Source organism: Magallana gigas, chromosome 9, assembly GCF_963853765.1.
Source record: "Magallana gigas chromosome 9, xbMagGiga1.1, whole genome shotgun sequence".
Taxonomy (NCBI): domain Eukaryota; kingdom Metazoa; phylum Mollusca; class Bivalvia; order Ostreida; family Ostreidae; genus Magallana; species Magallana gigas.
The window spans coordinates 21,935,397-21,963,204 of NC_088861.1; the positions used below are offsets into that span (position 1 = coordinate 21,935,397).

At 33.0% G+C, this 27,808-nt stretch overlaps 1 protein-coding gene across 1 annotated transcript in view; it reads left to right on the forward strand.

Annotated features, from left to right (window-relative positions):
- Positions 1 to 12,151: 12,151 nt before the first annotated feature.
- The window catches only part of LOC117690855 (glutamine synthetase-like), a 33,626-nt gene continuing 17,969 nt past the window's right edge, over positions 12,152 to 27,808 (forward strand). The window contains exons 1-4 of the mRNA XM_034475608.2: positions 12,152 to 12,233; positions 16,145 to 16,293; positions 19,984 to 20,142; positions 22,785 to 22,967. Of these exons, the coding sequence (XP_034331499.2) occupies positions 12,208 to 12,233; positions 16,145 to 16,293; positions 19,984 to 20,142; positions 22,785 to 22,967 (517 nt within the window). The 5' untranslated portion in view covers positions 12,152 to 12,207. The remainder of the gene's footprint in view (positions 12,234 to 16,144; positions 16,294 to 19,983; positions 20,143 to 22,784; positions 22,968 to 27,808) is intronic.

A 27,808-nucleotide genomic window follows, 5' to 3' on the forward strand; every position in this document is an offset into this window, starting at 1 on the left:
TGTAATGGGCGCGATTGTTGAGATCGAAAACTTTAATTTTGCCATTGGAGGAAGAAACCGATTTCAGGTTGTGATTTCTGCACAATTGCCTGCCAAGGAACAAGAGTCTATCCCGGTATTTGGCCAGGTCCTCATTGATGGCCACATTTCTAGTACTTGGGTTGTTTTTGAATTTTTTCGAGTTTTTGACGAGATAAAATTTAAGATCAACCGACTTTAATCTGGCGATAATTTGTCTTGGGCGTGTTCGATTTCGATCTGGTTTGCCTACTCGGTGTGACACAATTATATCTTCTCTCTGTAGAGGGATACCAACTGCCGAAATGTGAAACTGTGAAATTAAGACACGAGACTGTCATAAAAAGACATTGGGAATGCCCAAAAATAATGCCTTGATCGATCGTTATATGACCAGTGATCGTGCAAGATTTAGTTCTGAGCTGTATGATTTGAACTTTGCTCGTTGTGAACTGTAAACTTTTGTCCAAGCCTTTGGTCATCAAACTGCATTCAAGTTTAGCGACCTACAACAACAAATCATCACTGATGGGTTTAGTACTATTTGTCAATTATGATTAATTCATCATTTGTGTGTTTATTTTTGAAATCTATAAATATGTAAAATTTAAAGATAATAATTTTAACTTGTGTCCTTTTATATAAGCATGTTGAATTTCAAGTTTCTGATCTCTATTATTGCTGCAATATGTTTAACATGCTTGTTAATCACAAGTAGAAGTTATTTGTAAATTGATTGAAAAGCATAGTACATGTATTTGTAACCATAATTAAATGACAATAAGTGTTTAATAATTGGGTTTGTTATGTTCTAATATCTTAAAGTTGCTATGTTTATTTGTCAGCCTGCGGTAAATTAAATTTCCCGCTAACAGTTCGCCAGAAGCTAATTTGCACACAAATTCTGAACTTGCGGAAATTTTGCCACAAACAGTGTGCCAGAAGCTAATTTGCATACAAATTCTGAACTTGCAGCAACTGTCTGCCCAATATTTGCAGAAAACTCTCCGCAAATGCCAGAGGCCTATATTTTTGTAAGGGCATTGTATACGTTTTGAGTGTTGAAGTAAAAACTCAAATTTAGACCTGATGTGATTATTTTTGATTTGTTAAACTTTTGGAACTGTATAATTATACTTAAAATGAATACGAAAAAAGACAAATCGGCTTCAAAAAAGAATGTTACTGGTATATTGACCCTATGTAATCATAAACAAGGCACAAGACTTGTTAACCTGACAAAGAATTGCGAGCCATGTATCTTGCTTATAACTCTACGACATACTCTAACATTTCTTTTTTTTCATCAGATATGCATTCCTAAAGCATTTTAAATAATAAAAACAGAAATAAAAATGTGACTAAAATCGTGATCATGTCCTTCTAACATATAGAACAAACCTGTTTAGTGTGCACGAGTTTTTAATTTTTAGGGACTTGTCCTTCACATAAACGGCCAGACGGGATCTTAAATTTACTTCATATAACTTTCAAATGAGGAAGTTAAACGTTTAAAATCATTGTGCCATGTATGATCTACAAAGATCTACAAAGGTGATGTGATTTTTTTTTCAAATTGCTGTCTAAGCGCCATTTAGACACTATTTTAATTTGTTTCACTACTTCATATTTCAAAACGTCGCAAAAAAACATGCATTTGTTTACACAAAAAATTAAAGATTTGATTTGATTTAAAGGGAAAGTAAAGAAAAAAAATGACACTCTTCAATTGGAGTTTGTGATTAATGAAAATAAAACCACATTTATTTCAGTCGAATAACCTCTTCATAATTCAAGCTTGACATTAAATCAAATAGCGATAGCATTTGGGTGTGAAGCATTATTAAAAAAAAAAGTAATTAACATTTTACAGATCAATAAACACACTAAATTGTAGGATTGATAAGAGGGTTCAAGTTCGTTAAAAAGTGTTGTCACATTTGCAATAATATCAATAAAACTCGTCGTAATGACAACATCTCAAACTAAAAAAATGTTTACATACATGTATATTGGTTATATCTGAATATTTTCATGCATAATGATATTTACTTCTGAAGACAACATACTACACAGAGCGTGGGGTAAGGACAGTCGCTGCACGCCTGCGACGTTATTAGTCCGGAGGGGACTATAGCTTTCCTCTGCGTCCGTCAGTCCGTCCGTCCGTCCGTCTGTCCATCCGTCTGTCCGTCTGTCTTTCCCACTTCAGTTTTCCACACTTTTTTTCTTTATGCATTTGAGGAATAATATGAAACTTGCTGAACAGCTTCAATATGTCAAACTAGTTTACACTTTTGTAGCGTCTGATTGACATATTTTCGAGAAAATTTATTTTTTATATTCCAATTTTTTAATGTTCGGGTTCGTTATCGGGTTCGGTGTGTACTGAATAAACGAGGCCAGTATGTAGTCAGTAATAATATCGTGCGTTACCTTCCTTTTATCATTTCTAACAAACAAATAAATTCTGTACAATAGTGTCAAACATTTAATCGGCAGGGTTTTTTGTATTATTACAATCGGGTTCGTTGTCGGGTTGGGCTGTTTAACTGTTTGGTTTGATTCGGGGTACAGAAGACGGTAAGAAATGATATTGTGCATAACAGTGCATTGTTTTCACAAATTTTTACCAGCGAATACAGAATAGACTTGGCGAAATTACAGGAGATGAAATAAAGAGTATTATTTTACCTATTTTGTATATAATTTATATATCAGCTATATAGTTTTAATTTCCTCTGTTCTTTTATCTCTGATTAAAGCATGACATCTCGTTTACAATAGCTTTGAAATAGTTGTGTGCTTTGAAGCTTTCATAGAATAATACAAACCGGTAGGGGACGTGTATTGCTTATGCAATACTCTCAGAATGCTTGTTTAATATATATTCTTTACGTTTTGTTTTCATTTCATACTTCTGTGCTCTACAAAGAATTTGTCGGGATGCTATAATCACACTTGTAATTGTTTCTATTAAAATATCAATCATTTGTCTGTAACGTTTTGTTCTCACAAATAACGTTCTCTGTTCTATTATTGCAATTTTTAATAAACTTTTCCAGATTGTTTTAAAAATATTACACACATTGAAATGGTAAATACTTGAAATACTTCTTTGGTTAAGAAAAACTGTAGTTATAATATATTGTGTTGACCAAGCTAAATGTACTTGTACATATTACTACATGTATCAACCGAGTGTATTTCATGTACATACTGCGCTGAATATTTACGAACTCACTTTTGGTAAGTACGCCTTTAAAAAAAATTACAAAATAATACCGACTATTTTTTTTTTAGATTTTTGTCATTTAGAAAATGTTATAAAATACAAATTGTAAATGATCTAAATTACAAACCACGTTCATTGAATCTGTTATAAGAACATCATTTCCTTGGTTAACAAAGTGTCGAATGGCTGACTTTAGAGTCGCTCCAGTTCTGTCGCATAGCCCTTTTCCATTCTGTGCCTCACAGAAGTTGAAGGATCTAACCAGGCCATGTGATTTGAGGAGGGCAATCATCTCTGTCGACTTGTAGCAACCAGCATTGTCTGACCAGACATGGAAAGGGGATATTGATGCATCAATTGACTGAATGTTTTCCATAACATCAATGATGATGGCTTTAGTAGTTATGCTGCCCTGTGATACCTGGCTCTGAAAGATGTGGACAAAGCCTAGGCTCTCAATACAAGTTTCTCTCTTGTGGAATGCCATGGTAAACCACACTTCCCAAACCAATCACTTTGGTCTTCTCTATACTTTCGTGGGAGGTGTTTCATGGACCAGTCACAGATCAAAAGCACTTCATTATGTTGCATCGTGTCAAAGAGATCAGATTTTGCTGAGTCCTGGTTTCTGCATCGAATGAGATGACGTTTCAAATTTGTGTTACTTTGCGTAGCATTTTGGAGTTTGAACTGTACGTCGCGAAGTGAATCAGTCAGTCCATGGTTGCATGAACATTGGATAGTCTTCATTAAAGAAGAGAACGCATTTTTTCATTTGTTCACATGTCACGCAAACTAGATCATGGTGATGTTGGCAAGTCGCAGCAAATTCAGGATGAAGTGGATCACTGAGGGCAAAGGACGACAATGATCTGCTACCTTGTTGTCTGGGGAGATATGTATCAAAGGCAAAAAACAAGAAATCATCTATATGAATCTTATCTCCAATGTGCAAAAACATAGAACCACATACTTTGGTATAGGAATATATGTATCAGTAAGGGCCCACACTTTTGTAGGAGTTTAAAAATAATGCATATTTTGTGATGTCATTTCAACCAAAGCAAATTTTAAAGTCAATGGCATCCTACCACCATGTACACAAATATGTTTTCTGTCTATCTCAAGTTCCAAAGATTAACTACTGACTCTATTACATTCTGTGTTCTGACAAACCAACATGTGTGAAGTATGTAATTTCAAATTAATTGGCCCTTGTTTTGTTTTACAGTGAATTACAGAATACCGGTAGAGTTTTCAATAGCTTGTCAGATTGTTCAACAGGTTCAGCAAGGTTTAAATGTAGTCATGTAATTACTTAGGTATGACATCAATACATGTTAAGTGAGTTATATCTAGTAATCTTTTGCTTACTTGAAAATTCTATCAGTCTTCTGTAATTCGCTGTTATAAGTCGTGAATACAAACATATACATTCATTCAAACATACCTTGAAATCTGCACGAAGATACTGTTTAGATTAGAGAAAGAGGGCAGAGAAGTTTTTTTCTCCTGTTGGTTTAAAACTTGAAACTTCAAGAGTTCCTCCAAAGCGTCCAAAGTGGTGCGGAATGCACGACCTCCCTCAGCAATGAAGTAGTCAATACCCTCGAGACTTGTTCTTATTTGTGCTCCACACTCAGACAGGATCCTATACATTGTACTGTCACCTAGTAAAATGTCCAAAATATATTAAGTAATTTTTTGTAGTAAACATATGATACATATATATTTTCTTTTATATACTAGGTGCCTACATTTAATAAGATTCTTATCTAAAGCACTATCACAATTATATTAATTACTTGGGAAACAGCTTACTTAAATAAGTATCTGAAATTTGTATTTTAACTTTCCAAGAGGAGAAATGTTATTTTCAGAGCAGTAGGCTTTATACTGTTGAATTACATCACTGGATCCCATGCAACGAATCACGTTTGGCATTTCATATACTGTTCCGTCTGACAATTTAATCTTTCTTTCTCCACATGGTAGATCCCGAATAACACGAGGAGAAGTAATGAAATCCAGAAAACTGTCCAACTTCACTGGATCCATTCTTTTTTTTGTAGAAGTTGTACCTACAGAAAGACCAGGGCCAACATTTTTTGCGTGATTCTTAGCAGCATAGTACTTTGATTCCGTTATGTTTGGTAAAAGGGATTTTGCTTCTTTGAATGATAAAGTCTGCGTAAAAAAAGAGAGAATTTGCCGTCTGTGATGCCATGTTTCTGAAGTTTAATATGCATGAACGAGTGGTCCAAATGCTCCTTCAGGTATGATACTAGATGTCATTTTTTGATTTTCTTCGGACACTAGAAGATTCTTCACCACTTCTTCAACATTCTTTGGAAAAATAAAGGTGATCAATTTTGTCAAGATGTTTCTAAATTGTTTGGTGTAGTAAGATTTAGCTGACTAAGAGTAAGGGTCCCACTGGTATCTTCCATCATCTGAGAATTCTCTTTCACCAATTATCTTAAGATACTCATTCAGGTGCTGAAGGTCATGGCTAAATGTTAAACTCTGGTTTGAGTCCTGTAAAAAATAATATATATTTTAGATTTAAATAATACATGTACGCTATTATAAAACAAAGTCTAAATTTTAAATGAAACCATCTGACTTATGTACTTGTTTATTTTTTATTTGCCAGAACATTACTTGTAGGTGTTTAGACTCTATTAAAAGCAATGTCAAAGCCGTGATACAATAATCTCCCCCTCGACATCAGAGGCAAATTTTAATATGAGGCGAAATAAATTCATACCAATTGACTTGTGTACTTGTTATTTTTGATTTGCCAGAACATTACTCATATGTATTTAAGCTCTATTAAAAGCGATGTTAAAAATTAGATTTTAAATTGATACATATTGATATATCAAATGATTAGATTCATTTGACACTTACTTTGACCGTTCTCATATTTTACTTATTGTCATATATTTCATTTAAATATATGTTTCTCTATTGTACTTACTTCAGAGAGGCATTCCATCTACTTTCACAAGATGTCTGAGAAAGGCTACATGTACTTTCAGAATTTTCACAAGAAGTTTGAGTACTAATTGTATCTTCAATAACCTGAAAATCATTACCAAGATATTGTAAATATTCCATATCATAAATTTTTGTAACATTAGCATTTTAGAAAGGTTTAAAAAAAACTCAGTATAATTGATATTTAGGAAAAGTGATACATATGTACATGTAGAATGGAATTGTAAATAGTGTAAATGTGTCCAAATATATAGATGGCAATTCAAATTCACTGAATAATTTAACATATTTCTTTTAAAAGTGATGTTTCATATCAAAATTATATCAATGAACATCAATGCTATTTATACCACACACTGGGTACACTTTACTTTTTGAGAATACTTACTGTAAGCTAGGTGGTTTCCTTGCTTCTGAGAGGTAAGACCCTCCCATCTCAGTGGATGTAGCTTGCTGTGGTTGCTATAAATTCATAAACAGAATCAAATTTCAATAATAATAATTATATGTGTATTGGATCTCTCATGATTTGCGATGGTATGTAATTTTTATCCAACTTCTCAGACCTTTTGGGCAGAGCTCAGAATAACACATCGAATGCATTAAAATTTCTGGATGTTAAAATTTTATATCATATACTAGTACTTATAGAAAATATACCCTTTTCCGCCCTGTGCGATATAAACCGTAAATTCGCCTACCCGTGTGATATAAACCCTGGGAGTGATGTATAAGATTTACAGGGTAAATCACTCCCCTCTCCAGCGATCCTAGGAAGATATATAATATACTCCTTTCTAATAATCATCAGCTATTTTAGGGTATCATTGCTTTTAATGAAGTCTAGCTCACGTACATCTCAACAGATTTGAAAATGTGTTGTATTTATATTAAGTTTTATAAAAAGGGGGTTTTGATGGATGCCTATGCAATACATTCAATGTGTTTTTCCGAGCTCGGTACATCATGCAATTGTATGTACAAGTATATGTATACACCATTTACAATTGCCACATGCAGTAAATACGTCACCGGTAATTGGTAATGTTGTATGTTATAGAATTGATAGTCTAAAAATCATGTCTACAATTAAATATTTAAACATACTGGAACGGTGCCGTGATCATGAAAACCGGGAAATTGCGTAACCTTAATAGTTTCAATGCATTTAATAAAAGAAATGATTTCATTTTCTTTCTTGCATTTTTATATATGCATGCATGTAATTTATAAATTAGATAGAATTGATTGTTAAAAACTGAATTGTTTGTCAAAATCTTTTCAAGTAAAAAGTACACTTTCAATACATTGATTCAATACCCACTGATATCTAGGATACAAAAACCACCAAACATGTAAGTTACCGTGGCAGAGGAAGTGAGGTGATACTGGTAAACCAAGGGTCCCGGGTTCAAATCTCGCCGTGGGCGTTACGATTATTTTTTTTTTCATTCTATTTTTTTGAACAAAAACCGTTTTTAATACCCTTTCTATCATAAAATTAATACATTTTGTTGGTAATTTAAGCACAATATTTAATTAAAAAAAATTTAATGGCTCAAAGGTGGCTTAAAGGTAGCTTAAAGGTGTCTCAAAGAAGTTTCGACATTAAGGTACTCCACTACACCTTCAAATAGTTTCTCAAATCAGCAGAAAATTACTTGATTATGATAGAGATCATGATGGATAAGAAGTATATATGTCAGATAGGCGAAATAATGTGCAATTTTGGATAAAAATGATATTTTTAAAAAATTCATTCAATAAACATGAACAAAAGCCACAGGTGGATTCGAACTCATGATCTGCGGTTCACAAGCTTGATACTTTAACCACTGAGCTATGACGATATACATCAGAATTGATTGATACAAACACTTTAACAAAACATTTAAATCGCCATCTTGTGACGTAGTATCTTAAAAAGTATAAGTCTAGGTGTAGTGAAGTACCTTAAGGACCTATAAGTTGTCCTTAAAGGTGGTTTTCACTGTAGTCACTAGAGAGTTTTACAAAGGGCGACAACTCTTTTAGCCAAAACTAAGACTTTCGGTGTTTTTATATGCATTTCTTTTTCTTGATACACAAAACACATCCTCAACACTGTAATAAATGATAAATACAGTATGTTTACTTTTAAAGTATTGCTAAAATTTTATAAACTTAACTTGGGATCTTTCATAAAATGACACCGAATAGTTGATTGTTTAGTCTGTTTGCCATGGGTTAACTCTGAAATGAATATTAGGGTCATAACCCCTATGATGTGTCTAAACCAAAATTTTTTTATGCATAATAAATCTCATATACACTTTTAATTTTTCATATAAGTTTTATTAAATTTGGTGACATTCATTTGAACCCACTCTAGGGTCCTTACAGAGAATGGCTCTTAAATTGCCCGCGTCCGCATACATCAATGTGCTCGCTGAGTTTTATTTTCCGGTACTCTGGGTCTTTAATTTGCTGTTTATGCACCCGGATATTTGTTTTTAATGTAGTCCCTGTTTCGCCGATATAAAATTTATTGCAACCATCACATATAATGGTATATATTAAATTTTTTATTGACATACCATGTCCAAATTTATGCGGAATCGTTTTCCCCTGAAGTCAATCGAGCTGCCTTGTTTTAAAAACGGACACGTGCCGCATCGTATGTCTCCACATTTATATACCGTTTTTATTGACGTGTTAATTGTAGATAAACAGAGTATCCTCTTAAGGTTCTTTGGTTGCCTCTTGCTGTTGATAAACTTGAATTTAGATTAAACGCGAGCCATATCTTCATCAGTTTTGAATACTCCGTTGAGATGACTGACCACCGGGGCTGTATTCGGGTTTCTAGGGTTATGGGTAGTAATAAACAGTATTGTTATATTCAGTATTGTTTTCCCTCGGACTGAAATGTCACACTTTCATTGGATTAAACATGGCACGTGATTGCCTCATATATCTCTATGTAGGTTCTTTGAGGATTAATATTAGGCAATATGGCCATCATTGGCAGCTGCCTCACCTACTCATCTCGATATATCATATCATTTAACACAGAAATCGTGTTCAGTAAGTCCTTAAAATATTTAGAGTAGTTGCCCTTTGGAATTATTTTTAAATTAGAGTAGTTGCCCTTTGAATATTGACGTCACATTGTTATGTCTGGAGCAGAGCAAAATGGCAGCGTCGAAATTTGCTCAAATCTCTGCAGAGGTTTTAAATTGAATAGCAACAAAACATTGTAAGTAATATGGGCGAAGCGAAGATTTTTTAAGTGTATTTGAAAGGTGGTATTGATCATTTTTAAGAGTTTAAATGAGTTTAACTGGACGAGATGTAAGGCATCTTGTACATTGCTTTACGTAGATCACCGCTATTTGTGAATGAATATGTCGCTTGAAAGTCCTTGGGAAAACAAAACACTTATTAGGTTAGTTACTGACTCGCTACGAAAATATATTGGGTTGATCAATCTCATAGACGGCTCGGCTTCGCCTCGCCATCTATGAGATTGATCAACCCAATATATTTCCATAGTGAGTCAGTAACTAACCTAATAAGTAATAGTATATTCTCACTATATAACTCTATATAGACGAATAGTCAATAATTGTAATATTAGCTCGTCCGAAAAATATTGACCGGTCAATATTCTTTAAATATTGACCGGGTAGGAATAATATCTAGAAAATATTCCCTCTATTTCAATTAATCGTTTCTGATTTGTTGATTCGTAAACGATGACATAAATAACTCTTTGCGACTCCAAAACAAGGTGACATTATAACAGACTGTCAGTCATGGCGAGTAAACAACGGAGGCGCAATGCGACGGTTTGCTATTATAACGGATACACCCCTGCAAATGTGTTCGGAATGTTTTCTTTATCGTTGCTAAGTATGTAATAAATCCAGAGGTGTTCGAATGAAAGTTCACGAGACTTCACCGAGATTTGTTCAGTTCCTGTGAAATTTCGAGCGGAAGTATAAGTTTTCGGATAATTTTCTCAAAATACGTAAGTACTGGTCGTTTTTCATATCGTACCCTACTTAGGTTTATGTTAAGACGTGAAACTCTTTTAAGATAAATGTCTTATTTCACCATTTAGCAGGTTTTTTTTTTTATATTAAACGATGATATTTAGAACAGAGTTATCGTTCGTGTTCAACCACGTGTTGAGTGGTTGTAAATATAAACATTACGTGGCTTAATAAAATCATATCCATGTTTGGTGCTTTTGGTGTGCAATACCAAATTTAAAAAAAAATAATGGGTGTCTGTTTTGCATAAAAACTTAGTATATCGATCCATTTTCAAGGAACATTCTGCATAAAATAGTATAGTCTGTTTCACTATTGATGCTATTACTAGGTCAGGCGCGGATCGAAAACTAATCCTCAGGGGGATCTCTTCTTAGCATGTTAGTTGTTGCAACAGCAGACAAAAACTCTTTTAGTTATATTTTATTTTTTGTATTTTCACATTTATTTCTAGAACACATGTTTTCTACCAATTAATGAAGATAAAGTTTAAAATCAATAAACCTCTAGATTTTATATTTGACTACTAGTACCTAGGTTCTATGAAATAGACTATAAACACGAGGTACGATTTTCACTGCGAAACTGAAAGGGTCAAATAAAACCACGTGGTCTAAAATTTAAATGACAATAACAATCGCAGGGGTGGGATATACGGATTTGCAAATTACTGTGAAGTAAAATCAGGTAAAACATCTGTATGTTAATTCTTACGGGCGGTGGAATATCACCAGTGACCGTTTGATGCTAAGGATATGAACTTGAATTCGTGAATTCTTGTTGAGCTGAGAAAATTACGGCGACCTGTTTTCAATTACTTTCTATATTTTTAGTTTGTTTCTTCATATAACAAAACAAATGTTGACTGTGTTTTCGGGCAATATTGATTATATTAGCCCCCTTGGGACGAAAATATTGCAATATTTTGTCCCTCGGGGGCTAATAAAATCAATGTTGCCCTTAACCCCAGTCAATATTTGTATGATAGTTTAGCTTCCTTGATGTTGCGTAAAATTGGATTATATGATCCTGTCCATCTATTTCTTTGGCCTTCATTATTCCGTCATGATAAGGTTGAAAGGGTAATGTTGGTCCGTCAAAAATTGTTTTAATTCGTTGAGACGTTGATTTCTTGCTTCTTCATCACTGACTATAGTACGTATTCTACTGCCAAGGTTGTAAGGGATGACCCGCTTTATATGTCGTAGATGGAACGGTCCAAAATGCAAATATTGATGAGTATCTGTACTCTTGTAGAAGATATCTGTAGAAATTTTACCGTTTTCCTTCTTGAATGTAACATCTAAAAACGGAATTTTTGTGGAACTTTTTTTCTAATGTGAATTTAATATCTGGATTCAGATCATTAAGGATATTTTTCAACCTTTGTAATTCCGAGTCTCCATTATTTAATATGAAGAAACAATCATCTAGAAATCTTTTCCAGTTATTTTATAGAGTCTGGCTGAATTCTTCACCGAACTCCTCATTTGTCTTTTTATACAGTGTTTCTTCTAAAAATCCTAAGCATAATGTAGCGTATGTTGGGGCCATTTTAGTTCCTATGTCTGTGCCCTTAATTTAATGAAAGTATTTGCCATTAAACGTAAATACATTATTCTTTAAAACCAAGACCATAGCCTCCAATAAAAAATCCTTTGTAACTCAATTATCAATCCAGAAATTCAAAGCTGTACGTCTTATTGTACTGCTTATATTGGTGTACAAGTTGACTACATCCATGCTTACTAGTAGAGCATCAGGATTCACTTGTTCCGGTAGATGTCGTAAAAAATCTAAGTCATCCCGGATGAAACATTTTACATTTTGACATAGATAGTGGTTTCAAAATAATATTCAATTAATTACTGAGTCGTTGGGTGGGTGCTGCAAGTCCTCCAACAATAGGACGGAATGTTAAAACTGTCCGATGTTCACAAGTAATGTATTCAGAATTCCGTTTTTGTATAGCTTCTTTGATTGTTTTTGATTTGTGAACTTTTGGTAACCCATAGAAGGAACTTTCTAAATATTCAAACTCAGTGACAAATTCTTTCTCCTTATCTGTTAAAGTAGAGGAATGTTTGAGTAGCAGTTTTGGGCTTCACAAGATTAGATCACGTGACCAACCAAGTTTATATCCCAGTGAACTTTTTAGATTGCTGTTTATTTCTTAATTGAATACCGCTATAGATTACACGGCAGTATCCCTCTACAACTTCAACTATTACTATGGGTGATTTCCATTTAACCGGCATCGCAATTTACATGCAAATTAAGATAAGATCTGTTAGAGTTTCATCAATGTTTATATGCAATTTTTTTACCAAGATTTGTCAAGAAGGGGGGAGATAATGTGTTGTGTCAATAATTTCAAAACGACCCTCTCATATATTTTTTCTGCCTGTCTAAACAGATGTTTATCTTATATTTCACAAAAACTATATTTACCATGTAATTCTAATTAAATGCCTATGAATTACAAAGCACGATGAATTGATCAAATCAAAGTTACGTCAGTTTTTGTGTGTCTCAATCAACCATCGTATATTTTTTTCTGCATGTCTAAACAGATGTTTAACTTTAGTTACATTATACAAAGGCTATATTAAACATATTTTTAAGTTTTAAGCACGATGAATGTATCATATTGAAAATCACGTTAAATGAACAAAAATTTCACTTTGTATGCTATATAAATATTTCAATAAAAGCTTTGTTGGCAAAGCATATTATACCTTTCAATTTCGACAACAAGAAACAAGTAAGTGTTCAGCGTAATTTTAAATGATTCATGTATTTTTTTTTATTGGATTAACTCGATCATTTTGCATTATGAAAGAATAACGGATTAAAAAAACTTTCAATTTGACGATGAGAAACAATTGACTGTGCATTTCAAGTAAAATGATGATATACCGTGGTATTGATATATTCAATTGTTAATTAACATACATTGTATTCCTTCGTAAGAAAAGTTATGAAGGAATATTTACATTTGCAAATACATTTCCTTAACGAGGCCGAGTACAGAACGAGTACGCACGCTTTCGCGCAGCGTTTCATTTGTATTGTGACGTCATCTTTTTGCTTTGTTGACGCCATGGCGTGATAGTTTCAACTGCAGATATTCAGCGAAATTTGTTGAAAATAGCTCGTTTGATGCGTAAAATTAATATTATAGTGTGGAATAAACGTAAATGTCTCGAAGTATAAGCTATATTTGGGCTCGGTTCTAAAACATGAAGAGGGTTCAGCAAGCCTATCCCTCTGTCACGTTTTCTTAACCCGCCTAAATATAGCTTAATTCATATATTTCAAGACAATAACCATGTATTTTATATAAATGACCCTTAATATGCGATGTTATATATTTATTTATTACTTAAATGTGTCTGAATGTTTTAATATTACTATAAAGATCACCATTTCCGTCTTTGTCAAATAAAAAATAGCTATTATCTGGCAAACTTGGAAATTGGGCATACAAAAAACAACTTTGATAAGACCCCTGGAACAAACCAGGAGGTAAAAGTTTTTTTTTTATTTGACCATTTGATGCCTTTAACCAATAACTTTAATATGTAGAACAGAAAAAGAAATCCCTAGGGCAGAAATTTAAAAAATATGCAAAAAATGTGCAAAATTGATACATTTCAAGCAAAATCCCATAGGGTCCTATGTTAAAAATTAACAAAATTTGAGATGACCCCTTGAACAAACGGTGTGGTAAATGTCTGATTTTTTTTATCTTAAAATAATAATCATATCAGTAGGAATTCCTGTAAAAAATTTCATTAAAAAATCTAGGGCAGAAAAAATTAGACCCGGCCTCGTTAAATGAAACTAGTATAGAAAAGTGAAAACGTTCAATTCTGTATGAACTTTTTCGTGACGTCACAATGTTCATAGCACGCGCTCATCGCTTGTCGCTTGGATTATTGTAAACACAAAATCTCGGTAATTATACTATATATATAATATAATAATAGAACGATTTGTCTATTTCAAACGTAAATAATATGTATTACGGTACGACCGTTGGGGCGAGCGCAGCAGGTGATCAAAAAATGAATTATGATAAATCAATAAAAATAAAAGTAGTGACGTAAAGTAAATGGATTTGAATTCAAAATAAAATAAACATACCTATTTTTTCCAGTAAATTTTCATTATTCATAATTCATAAGATTTTTTATTTATTTATATACTGGTCGCACGCCAGTATAGAATTTATCTCATATAAAATGTTGAATAATAAAGATTTTAACATAATGTACATTGCAGTTTATTTCCTCTTTTCTTGCAGCAGACATTTTTCTTAAACTTACATATAAAAATTGACTTATCACAGAGTCCCCCCTCCCCCCGTTTTAAAAAAAAATCAAATTTACGTATAAAAAAATTTGTTGATCATATAAGGAAAATGGACCCCCCGGGAGCATGTTATAAATAGTAGTGAAAATAAAGACAAGTTTGAGCAGCTAAAGAGCTAAAGGCATACTACGCACTCCCCATTCCTCACCCGGTTAGAATTTTCCTGATTTTGAGATTTTTTTTTTCTTTTTGCTTGTGAAGATTTTTTGAATGATGTTGCCACGCCCCTTTTAAAAAACGTTCCTGGAAATTACCGTAAACATAGTGAATAAAATAAATGTGAGCATTCATCCAAATGAGAGCAAATTACAGCTGTTTCCTATCTCTGAAGAAATGTCCCGATTCATTAGCTCTGCAAGATTTTGCGAAGATTTTGGTATTTATATTTCAGCAGATTTACAATAACTACTTAGAGTAGTTTCCCCTTATTGTGACGTCAAAGTTTACGTCGGTCAAGTGTCGTCTGTCTCTTTGAAAACACACTGGAAAAAAATACGCGAAAAATACTGTTTTGTTTACTTAAAAAGCATGATGTTCTGGAAATTACACAATTTATCTGTTTCTCAAAAGTTTTACTTTGATTCTCGCGAGATGGTATCCAGTCTACTGAGATCGACCGACATTGACGAATTGCATTGTGGGTCGAAATTTACTGACGCCGAAAAATTCTGTCGGATCAAGAAATCCATTGTGACGTCACTCGAAAGGACGATTTGCGTTGTGTCAGCATTAACCAATGCATGTACTTGTTCTCGTGAGAGTGTGAAAATGGGAAACCATAATTACAGGGAACTACTGGGACGATTAAAACAAGGCATTACTGGTCCGATTTACTGACGCCAAAAAAATCTGTTGAATGAATGTGGAAATAGTCCGAATTTTCTATTCACACGCGCCTTGCCGGTAGAGCTCGTTTCGCACCGGCGAGCTGCGCTCGCTATAAGTAATATACAGCAATGTTAAAAAACTCACCGGGATATGAAGTTGGTTGGTACTGAGAAGCCCTTCGGGCTTCACGGGTTTTGATCACGTGACCAACCAACTCCATATCCCGGTGAACTTTTTAAATTGCTGTGTATTTCTTAAATAAATTATCTTGTCTACGTCATCAAAGTATATTCTTATTATATGAGTCTGTAAACAAACTTCCTGTCAGGCATATTCCTATGCTGTTACTTTCAATTTTATTTCAAGTGCACATGCGCAAAAAAATACATATACATGCACGTATATTGTTTATACATATGTACAACTATAAGAAAAAGGCCATTTTTCTTTACTCTAAAGTACTTAATCATAATATCAATGCATATTCTGTCGCATATCTCACCGTGTTCTCTTTTATACAGCCCATAGTGACAAACTTTGCGTCTGTATTCCAACAAAACAGAAATATCGTTCTACAGCAAAAATAAAAGCTTTATCAAGTGAAATTTATTAAAATAAGAACATAATATAAACGGTGAATTTTCAGCATGGCTGTAACATCTGTGAATCCGTGGACGTCAGATTGTTCAATAAAGACAAACAAGGTCATATTGGAATATGTATTTGTTAATCACAACCGTTGCGATCTAATGAACAAGACAAAGGTTGCTGACACAGAACCAAAATGCATAGAAGGTTAGTCTCTCTCTCTCTCTCTCTCTCTCTCTCTCTCTCTCTCTCTCTCTCTCTCTCTCTCTCTCCAACATTTAAATAGTCAATATTAAAATGATCAACAACATTGAAACATTTTGAAAAATAAAAGTTAAATGCATATATTTCAATTTTTCATTTTTCTACATTGCCTGCAAATGATAAAATAAAGGTTCCTCACACCCTGTTGAAAAGTTTGTGACATTTATCTTGAATATTTGATACTCAAACATTCATTTGATAAGAAAGAAAGTCAAAGTTAGTGGAAATAATCTACTTTTAAAAATGTATTTCTTTTAATAAAAAGAAAATACCCTGCTATGATTAAACTCAGGACAAGCTTCAATAAATCGGTTAAAAGGTTTCTTGTTTAATGAGACCAGCAGTTTTCTGTAATCATGACACAATATTAAAGCATGGAATGTTTATAATTCATTGTTGACGTAGTAGGGTAAGTAACTGCAGACAAATTGCATAACACGCGTTATAAATAAACTTTAATGCGTATTTAAATTCCCTTACCGATAAAATCAATTATTTTGTTAAGGTATCTTGATTGAATTAATCTGGATGGAAAACAGATATGTATGGGTTTGATACTGGTGCATTGATTAATTATTTATATTCATTATTATTACATTTATTTCAATAAATCAATCCAAATTTAAACCACGCTTTAATTCATCATTTATCTTAAAGATATGTACCATTAATTGATATTTCAATTTATTCCTTTTTTATCTTCTGTAATATCCTTTAGTTTTAGTGTTATCATGTCTTAAAATTCCACCTGCTTGTCAGCCAGCAATTTTTTTCATTTCACTCGTGTAAGTCTTATTCATTTTTTTATCTCCTCTTTAAGTTATTTCTTCTAACTTCTTCTTTTAAACTTCTCGTTTGGACATACAGAATGAGATAGATTTTCTCTTTTTTAAAAATTAATAGTGTATCAAAAAGAGGCTGTCAGATATTTGGAATACTATATTTGAATTCAGGAATATTTTGAATATTATTAATGTTGTAAACAAGAATAGAATATCGTATTTTTGCATCAATTACCAGTGTTTTTATTGTTTGTATATACATGTGTATTCTTAATTTATCATCTATCAGAGAATCGCTTAACTTTCAATAACGTCTGCCCGGTATAAAGTCTGTAGTTTTCAACTGTAACACCACAGGACAGTGAACTGAACGGTTGCTGTTTTCATTTTTAGCAGTTTAGTAAGGGAAATAATTAACATGATACCGAAAAAAAAACCCAATCAAATCTTTGTAGTTTAATTAGATTTTTTTCTCTTCAAATTAATCTTTATAACTGTAGATTTGCACATTTAAATTTATCACTTAAATTTAGGAAATCCATCTGATAAATTCATAATATCAAGTTTTTAACCATAACCATATTGAAGTCACCACCAATAATCACATACATGTGATTAGTTAAAATGCAGATGCAGTTAAAATCGATAAAAAGGCAAAAGGAAAATATCCAAGATATCTTCATTGACACATTATCAGTTTTTATTCATAAAAGTTCAGGGGCGAAAACAAGTTTCTAATGGAGGTTAATAATGGAAAACGTTTACATCCTTTCACCAATCGGGAACATATTCGGAATACTTCGTACAATTTTTCAACGTTATCATGGCTGATTCAATGCACAATTCCAGTAGACTTTCTGTTTTAAATTGTATTTTGAAGCCTAAAGCAGTAATTAGAGAAGTCTGTGCAACCTGAATGCCTCGATCGGAAAACAACCGACCGTAACTTTCTCAACTGTTATACATAACCTAGTGGTAGTAGATGAGCAATCAAAACAAAAATGGCTACCAAATTCTTTTCTGAATTCATGTCAGCTTTTAGATTCCAATTCCAGTAAATTCATACACAATCTGACCTGGTTTTTTGTCAGAAAAAAATATGTTAATTGCAAAATATATGTTAATTGCAGGGAAATAAAAAAAATATGTGAATTAATTGTTCTCAGAATCTGTCCTTCTTATTTTTTCTATGTTTAAGGTGGCTCTCTACACCAAAGTAGGAGTTTTTTATGCATAATTTTGTTATATATGTAATATTAGGCTATATATTCAACAGTATAAGTCCTCAAAGTGCAATCCTCTATTTTTTAGAAATTTTAGAAATATCAATCTTGGTCCAGATAACCCCTTATTTGTCAAATGTTCAAAATGTCTGTTGTAAGGTTCCACGACACACCAAACTTTTATTTGATTGATCGAAAGAGAATGTTTTTTGAAATACGATTACACAAAACAGAGATCAATATTGGCTTTTCCTTATGTTATATGGGTTTTTTTAAGTATTTTTTTTAGGAAAATGGCATAAACTGTTCTGAGGACATACATGGTATTTTAGAGCTTAAAACTTCTTGTCAGTGAATTTGAAATATAATTATTGATAAAAACATTATCTATCTTGATCGTTTGGTCAAGTATTTATTTTTTTTAAATCAAATTTGCAATTCTTTTATATCTTTTTATTCTATGGATACAAATTAAAGGATAATATATAGTCACATAATTATAAAGTACTTACTTATATTAACAATATTATTTTACAAAGAAATTGAAATGACAATGCGAAATTTTAAAAAATGCTCTTTATCAGATTTGAACCAATCCCGACTGAAAATACGTATCCCAATCAGAACTATTTTAAAATTGAAATTTTACAAAAATATTACAGATTTTTCCGATTATTGATATGAAATAAAAAGGAGGTAAATGACCTAAGCCATTTTAAAGCTCAATTTCAATTTTTGGAAAATAAAGTGATACATTATAACCTTAAATCATTTCGTTAGGGATCTTTTTAATTACAATCGCGCTCGGTTTGATTTTAAGATAAATATTCACTATTTATACATAGAAATGTTGATCTTCTATAGGAACTATACAGTGCCGCAAATGACGTAGTTAACCGCATTCCATAACGTTAAGTATTTTGATTCGCAATGTATGTACTGGAGAGTTTTCATAAAAATATTTGAAAACTGTTTCAAAGAGCAACTGCGAACTCTAATGTTAATACCCAGCAGTAAGAAGCTCCCAGAATTGACGAAAATCGTATATATGTTGCTCATAAGTCAGTAAAGTCTGTCTCAAGTTATTTCTTTCGTCACTTTCCTGATAATTTTCAATTAAAATACCTGTCAATAAATCTGTCAATTAAGCTCAATTGAATTTGATAAATAGGAAATAATCCAGGATTTCTTAATTGATACATCATCTGTATATACCCCGAGAATTTCACAACAACAAAAATCGAAATGGTAAATGTTTACTTTTTTTCTCCATTCCAAAAAACTGGGGACACATTTCACAATTTTTGTTAACGCAATCACCATCCTCGGTCCTTCACATAGTTTGCAATGCAAAATCCCCGTATACTTTTCATTTTCGTTGTGCACTGAAACCTAATGAGGTAGAGGGGCGTTTCAGAACATATAATCGTGGGGGATTTTTTAAATTCCAGTGATAGATGTAATTGAGTTTCTAATGTCTTTATAATTATCGATATATTAAGTGGTGGAAGCAGATACTTGGGGAAGAGTTCAATGACCTAAAGAATTGAATAATTAAACATACTTTTTTACAATGTCAATGAAGTTGAAAGCTTGAAGTTGATAGATAAGTGTTTTCTTCTTTCCAGATTGTCCACTTTGGTATACATCCATGGTTAAAGATCTTGAAGGGAATGATTTCTGTGAAGTGATTTTAAAACCAGTGGCTATGTTTGAAAACCCGTTCTTCAAAAGTCCCAACAAGATAGTTTTCTGTGATGTCTGGCGTTCAAAAGACGAGCCTGCGGGTAATCATGGTTGATTGTGATGCATAAATATATTATTTCTAATAACACGTGTACAATGATTTTGTTTGATATTATTCTTCTCGGAATATACCACAGAATATACATGTATCTGTGTAATAGGAAACGAGAATAGAGTGACACTTTTTTATTAAAATTTATGAATTTGGTAAAACATGATTTTTAAAATCAATGACAACCAAGAGCATACATGACATTGTATGTTGCTGTTTCATTGCAATGACAACTAGATGCCGTCATTAGACAGTAATACCCGCACCAAGTGTTTGCCCCTAAATAACACTGTTTTGTACCAGTTTAATTAAAAATGAAGGCCACAAGCAAGCTTCTGTAATACATTTAAAAATTATAATTTCCATAACTGAAGGATGAGATCCCTTCCCATATGAAATTATAAAATATCATAAAAACCATTGAGATCCCCACCTTAATCCAAAGATATTATTCCCTCTTAGGTCATCAGATCATGATGGCATGTAAGTCATGACCCTAAGGAGTCAGGCCTCAGGATTATCCTGACCCCCTTAGAATCAGAAATTGTCAATTATCTTTAGATTATTGATGTTTGATGATCCTATCTCTATTTAATCTTTATTATTAAGTTTCCCGAATGAAATCTGGAGACTTATTGTTTTTGTACGGTTCTTAATACATGTATTATTATTCTTCGTCTTCTTCTTTCCTGCTCTGAACTTGTTTCTCAGAGATGGCTGAACAGAGTTGTACAAAACTCTAGGATATGATAGGCCTGCATATCTACTTGTGCATCCTGGTTTGATTTTTCTCATTTTGGGTTAGACAACCACTTTTCGGGGTGGGGGGGGGGTCAAAACGGTCTAACATTGAACCTTGTAGGAAGAATAGTAAACTCTATTGTAAATGGTAACTTGAAAACGAACAAAGATAATAATATATTAGGGTTTTCATAATCAAATATTGACTGTTACTAGCAATATATAGGGTTTATTTGATCTGACCCCTGGGGTCATCCCCACCCCCAGGAATTTGAAATTACCATATATCTCAGAAACTGTTATAATCATGACCCCTAAATCATATATATTCATGGTTCTGATGTCAAGGAGCATCAAATGTTATGTAGGTCATGGGCCCTGTGGGTGGTCCTGACCCCCTCGAACAGGAAGTTCCTTAATATCTTCAAAACAGTTGAGATCCCCACCCTTAAACCATATATATTCTTGTTCCTTGTGTCAAGGGGCATCGAATAGTATGTAGGTCATGGGCCCCGGGGGTGGTCGTGACCCCCCTCGAACAGGAAGTGCACGAATATCTCGAAAACAGTTGAGATCCCCACACTTAACCATATATATTCTTGATCCTTAATTAAAGGGCATCAAAAGGTATGTAGGTAATGGGCCTCAGGGTTCAATTTAATTTTTCAAAACCGTTATGCACATCTGTAGAACAGTCCCTATCATATCCCAATATATGATGTGTTTATCCATTAAATCATAAGAGGAGCTCTTGGATCTATGTGGGTTTTTTTGTGATAAACGTCAATTTTCTGCTACTATTTGACTCCCTGGATGAAATTTAGATTTTTAAAACCTTACTGCACATCTATAGGACAGTCCCTATCATATCCCAATTTATGATGTGTTTATCCATTTAATCATAAGTGGAGTTCTAGGATCTATGGGGTTTTTTTTAGTGATAAACGTCAATTTTCTGCTACTATTTGACTCCCTGGATGAAATTTAAATTTTAAAACCTTACTGCACATCTATAGGACAGTCCCTATCATATCCCAAGATATGATGTGTCTATCCATTAAATCATAAGAGGAGTTCTAGGATCTATGGTTTCTTTTTTAGTGATAAACGTCAATTTCCTGCTACTATTTGACTCCCTGGATGAAATTTAAATTTTTAAAACCTTATTCCACATCTATAGGACACCCTCAATTATATCCCAAGAGATGACGGAGCTACTCCAAAAGTTGTAAGAGGAGTTCTGGGAACCATACTTTGTTGGCAATAAAACGTATTTTTTTGTTGCCTACTGATCCCCTTAATAAAAAAAAAAATTCTGGAACCTGATCACACTTCAATATGACACCCCAATCATATTCTATAGATCAATTGGCTACTGATAAAAAAAATGACGTTTTTGAAACCAGTTTTTCTGTAAAAAAAAACAAAACAAAAAAAAAAACACGTCATGTTTCAGCCATTAAATGACCCCCAGGACAAAATTGAAAATTCCGAAAACTTATTGCGTATCTATAGGATACCCTAAAACATATTCCAAGATTTGATTTGTCTACTGTTGAAAATGTAGGAGGAGTTCGAGGAAGAAGGTTTTTTTGTGAAAAAACGTCATTTTTTACCAATTATTTGACCCCCAGGACTAAGAGAGAATTTTTAAAACCTTTTTACAAAACAACATGATACTCCAAATCAAACTCCTCCAAGAGTTCAGTTTGCTGGTTTATAAGATGTAAGAGCAGTTTGAGAAAATAAAACGTGACAGACGGACGGACGGACGGACGGAACAGGGTAACAACAATATACCCGAACTTTCTTTAGAAAGTGCGGGTATAATTAATTCTATATTATAAAAACTTATTATATTCTATAAAGATACTATACTATCTATTTCAGAAATGAATTCACGGTTTCGTTGCAATGAGACGATGAATCGACTGAAATATGATGCCAAAACAGGATACCGACCACATCAGGCTCACGACCCATGGTTCGGCATAGAACAGGAGTACTGTGTGATTGACGACGCAGACAAACCAGTCAGCTATAATCCTCACAACTACGATTATAAAACACTGCGTAAAATTTTTATTGATATTTTTCAGTAGTTTATGAATACAAAATACTTTTGCCGAGCTTCATTTGTATAATACACCTTTTTTATTTTATTTTTTTTACCAGAAATGTCAGAGATATATATCGTTCTTAAATGCAACGCTTTAAATTTTTGATTAACCTGAGAGATTCCGATTTTAAGGCGATCAGTGCAGCAGCAGTGCACATTAATTTAAAAGCAATATGAGCCACTTTCATGTCCGGAGTTCTTGCTGTAAAAAAGTAACTTGCTACTTCAGTGAGGAAAAAATAATAGTTTACAAACTTTCGTTTAGATACATTTTTGTTGGGAAAACTATTTAGAGGCTCTGATAGAGCAGATTCATATAATCAGGATCTGTACAAAAAACTAATTGCTTATATTTCATCGTACACGACTCTGTTTTATGATTTTAATGGGGCATGGTCACGATTAACTGCAATAATGTACCCCTCTCCGATTTTTTTTATATCTGATGTTTACTGGAGAGGGCTACAATTCCACAGGATCTCCGTAATGGTGCAAAATTAATTTTTTAATGCGGCTGACTTCGGTCTGCAAAGATCAATTTTATATTTGACTTCCTTTAGATAAAATGATTTTTTAATTCAGATTGAACAAATTAACCGTATATAAATCAAAACCAGATAAAACACATAAGCATGTTTACCAGTCGTCTTTTTCAGCAGCCATGACAGTTCTCGCGTGATTTTATGGGATGTACGCTTGGAGTTTTGATGAGCTTGATAACGTGAATGTCAGTGTAAATAATCGATCTTGCCTCGTTATATCACTAAAACATCATTTAAGGAAATGGTATAGAATGGAAAATTCATATTTACCGCGTTAATTATGTTTAAAATAGGGGAATTCCTATATTCAGTTCAAGATCCGCTCCTGAATTCTCATTGGCTGTCCCAAAATAAAACCGGTCAAGGTCAGTAAACATGGCGGACAAATTCAACTTTCCTTGTTGACATACACGAAAAATAACCGATATATGGACTATACTTGATATTTTTGGATTAATTTATGACATAGACATCTACAATGTTTGAGTTCTGGTAAGAAATGCAAATGTTATTGTCATTTATGTACGATTTGAGACGAAATTGTTGCGGGAGTAAATCACTCCCGCACTTGCACCATTACGGAGATCCTATGGAGTTGTAGCCCTCTCCCAAAAAAAAAAAATCGGGAGAGGGCTACATTATATTGCAGCTAAGTCACGATTTTCAACAAATTCTATATTTATGTTTTTATTATTTACAATGCTTTAGAAATGCATTTCGAATGATCAAATAACAGTGCGACATTTAAGTCCGGACATGACAAAGTCCGGGCTTTTCGCTACCATTTCCGTTGGACATAGCTTACTTTTGTTTATATATCTTGGTGGGACATTTTACTTTGATCCTATCATGTCAGCATGAATGTACACATTGCTCTAGTTTCCTTATAATTGTCTCTCAAATATCAAAATCCCATGGGATTTTGGTGGGATCTTTCATCCCATCTCAAACCCCACCAAAATCCCATGGGATAAAAAAATCTTTGTGGGATATAAACTCCCGTGGGATTTTTTCTCCCATCTTTGGTGTTGATAGGATAATTAATCCTATAAAAGGCTTTTATAGGATTTAAAATCCTATGAATGACCATGTTGGGATATTTTATCCCAGAGGATAAAAAGTCCTCTAAATTGATTGTATGATGGGGTTAACTAAACACTTATGATTCAATTGTCTGATCATATAGTCTAGTAAAACCAATATTCAAACAACCAATGTATTAATTTATTAGATAATGTCATTATATCCATCTAATGAATTACACATGCTAAATTATATGTACCATCAATAACATATTCTTCTTGAAATGACTTAATAGAGCTTATAACAATAAGATTTAACAAATTCTGAGAAAATAAATACCAAGAATTACCAATTCTATTGAATATTAATGAAAATATTTCTGTTTATGTAAACCTATAAACTCTTACTTTTCACTGCTGCAAGGAGACTCATTTTTGTTTTCAATTTTGATTTGATACTGTACATCAGGTGAACCGGCATGACCCAAGGAACAAGAATATATATGATTTATGGGCGGGGATCTCAACTGTTTTCAAGATATTTGGGCACTTCCTGTTCAAAGGGGGGGGGGGGGGGGGGGGGGTCATGACCACCCTTGGGGCCCATGACCTATATACTATTTGATGCTCCTTGACACAAGGAACAAGAATTTATTTGGTTTAGGGGTGGGGATCTCAACCGTTTTCGAGATATTTGGACACTTCCTGTTCAATGGGGGCCAGGACAACCCCAAGGGCCCATAACCTACATACCATTTGATGCCCCTTAACACAAAGAACAAGAATATAAGTAGTTTGGGGTTGGGGATCTCATAGGAATTTAATGAGATATTTAAATTAGGGCACTTCCTGTTTCAGGGGTAGACGGAACCACCCCCATATGGCCATAACCTATATACCATATGATGCCCCATTGCACAAGGAACAAGAATTTATATGGTTTAGGGGTGAGGAGTCACGGTTTTTTAAATATTAAGTAATTTCCCAAACCTCGGGGTTGAGGAATATATATAGTCCCCAGAGATCATATCTATAATGTACCATGTATTGACCATAATTAACACTCAATATATTTAGCATTTGAAAAATCCATGTCAATATCTTTAACGGTTTTCAAGTGATAACCATTTACAATATAGTGTATAATTTTCCCCTACGGATTCAGTGTTAGACCCCACCCCTATTTGACCCCCAAAACTATGGTTGCCCAACCCCAATTTAAAAACAAAAAATTTAAATTTTAAAACAGGGTATGCAGGCCTATCATATTCTAGATCTAGAGTTGTGTACAACTCTGTTCATGCAGCCATCTCTGAGAAAAGTGATGGACAAGTTCAGAGGCAAGAAAGAAGAAAAAGAAGAAACCGCTAGCTGTCAAAAACAATGTCTCCAAACTTCTTTTAGGAGACTTGATTACAAAACGTACAATGTAAACAATTATTTTTATATACATGTACATACAGAAGGAGAGTTTATTAATACTCCCTCTTCGGTTACATGTGTAGAATGGCCACCACTTGAGTAAAATTTGGCCTACCCAGAAAGTTGGAATTTCCTATTCTGATGACAATTTATAGGCTTAAGTTAATTACTGAGTTAAAAATAAATTAATACTTTTAAAACAGTTTTTATCAATTTAATCATTAAATTTATAGATCTGCAGTGAAGTTGCTCTCTGGTTTTATGAAATACCAATAAGAAACCTGACAAATTATAAACCCATTTTTTTTTTTAAAGAATATGTTTCTTTCAAATGTAATACAAATGTAATTACATGTAAACAAATGTAGTTATCATAGTATCAACCTTAAAAACCCAAGTGTATGTATCCTGTGCAAAAGTGATATTTAAGATGTTTTTACATTAGTTAAAAAATCATCTCCCTTCTTTCATTACGTATACATGTATGATATGTAAAGGTACACTTGACCTTCAAATAACACCTAGCTACTATAATTACGGTACTACTATTGAAACGAACAAGAATCAACATATTTTTACCCTTTTATTGTATATATATATGCGTCAAAAATGTAGAAATACATGTAAAAATTGAACATTTTTCATGAAATTCTTATATATACCATATATCCATCTCCAGCGTAACCCTGGTGTGTTTTAATTTTATTTAAATTAAAGGTAGGTATATCATACCTGCAGGTCCTACTGTTTATCAAAAGGAGACTAGAAACCAGAATAGATAAGATATTCACTAAATATGATTGTTAACTTCCATTTTCATGGAAACAAAAAAAAAAACACATGCAGGATGGCATGTCTAGTTGTGAATAAAAATGCTACAAATCATCCAATTTACCAAAAAAGAGCAATTTCTTAGCATCAGTGATGATTATTTCAAATATGTGTAAGAAATGACCCAAGAAAATTGCAACAAGTTTCATAATATTAGATAAAATATTTCAAACTATAAATGCTTTTTCTGACAATCAAAATACGGTGAGTGTAATACATGTAAGAGTATTTCTAAGTGATTTGATGCTTTTATCATGGTAATATTATGTAGATGTATGTAGTACTGAATAAGGTTTCTTATTCAAGGAGGTTGAACAACAATTGATGTTTAAAAGATTAAGTTAATATGTTTTACTAAAGGAGAGCCCCATGAATCTGTGTTAAATAGAGGAGTGGGGAAATGGTAGGTTCACTTAAATGGCTATATTTTTCTTAAACCTCAATGGAATTGGCAATATGATGCATATTTTTTCTCAGAATTGCATAAGCTTTCTAATTTCATCTTTTCATAGAATTTTAGTGTAAATTAAAGAGAGCAAGTCAGACAGTTTTGAATAATAATGGGAGTAACTCCCTCCTAAATTATTTTTTTTTTTTTAAATAAAATATGTTTAAAGATATTAATTGTTCCTCTTGAGTTGGGAATTGTAACTTATTTTAAAAAAGTGTTCATCCCACAGGTACTTAATTAATACTAAGGAAGTTTTTGTCCCATGCTTTTCCTTTATGAAAAAAGTCATTGCCCCATGCCTGTTAAATGAACTGGGTCCCATCATTGTGATATTAAATTTAAGGTTCTCAAAAATTATAGCTAATACAGCCTCAAAATATTAGATTTGCTCATCTGACTTATATTGGAATCATTATTATATGATTGACATTTATTAGTCAAGATTGTTTTAAAATATTTACTGAATGGCGGATCAGAGGCTAGAACCCATTAATTTCTTAAATAACATTTATTTATCATGCAGTTGT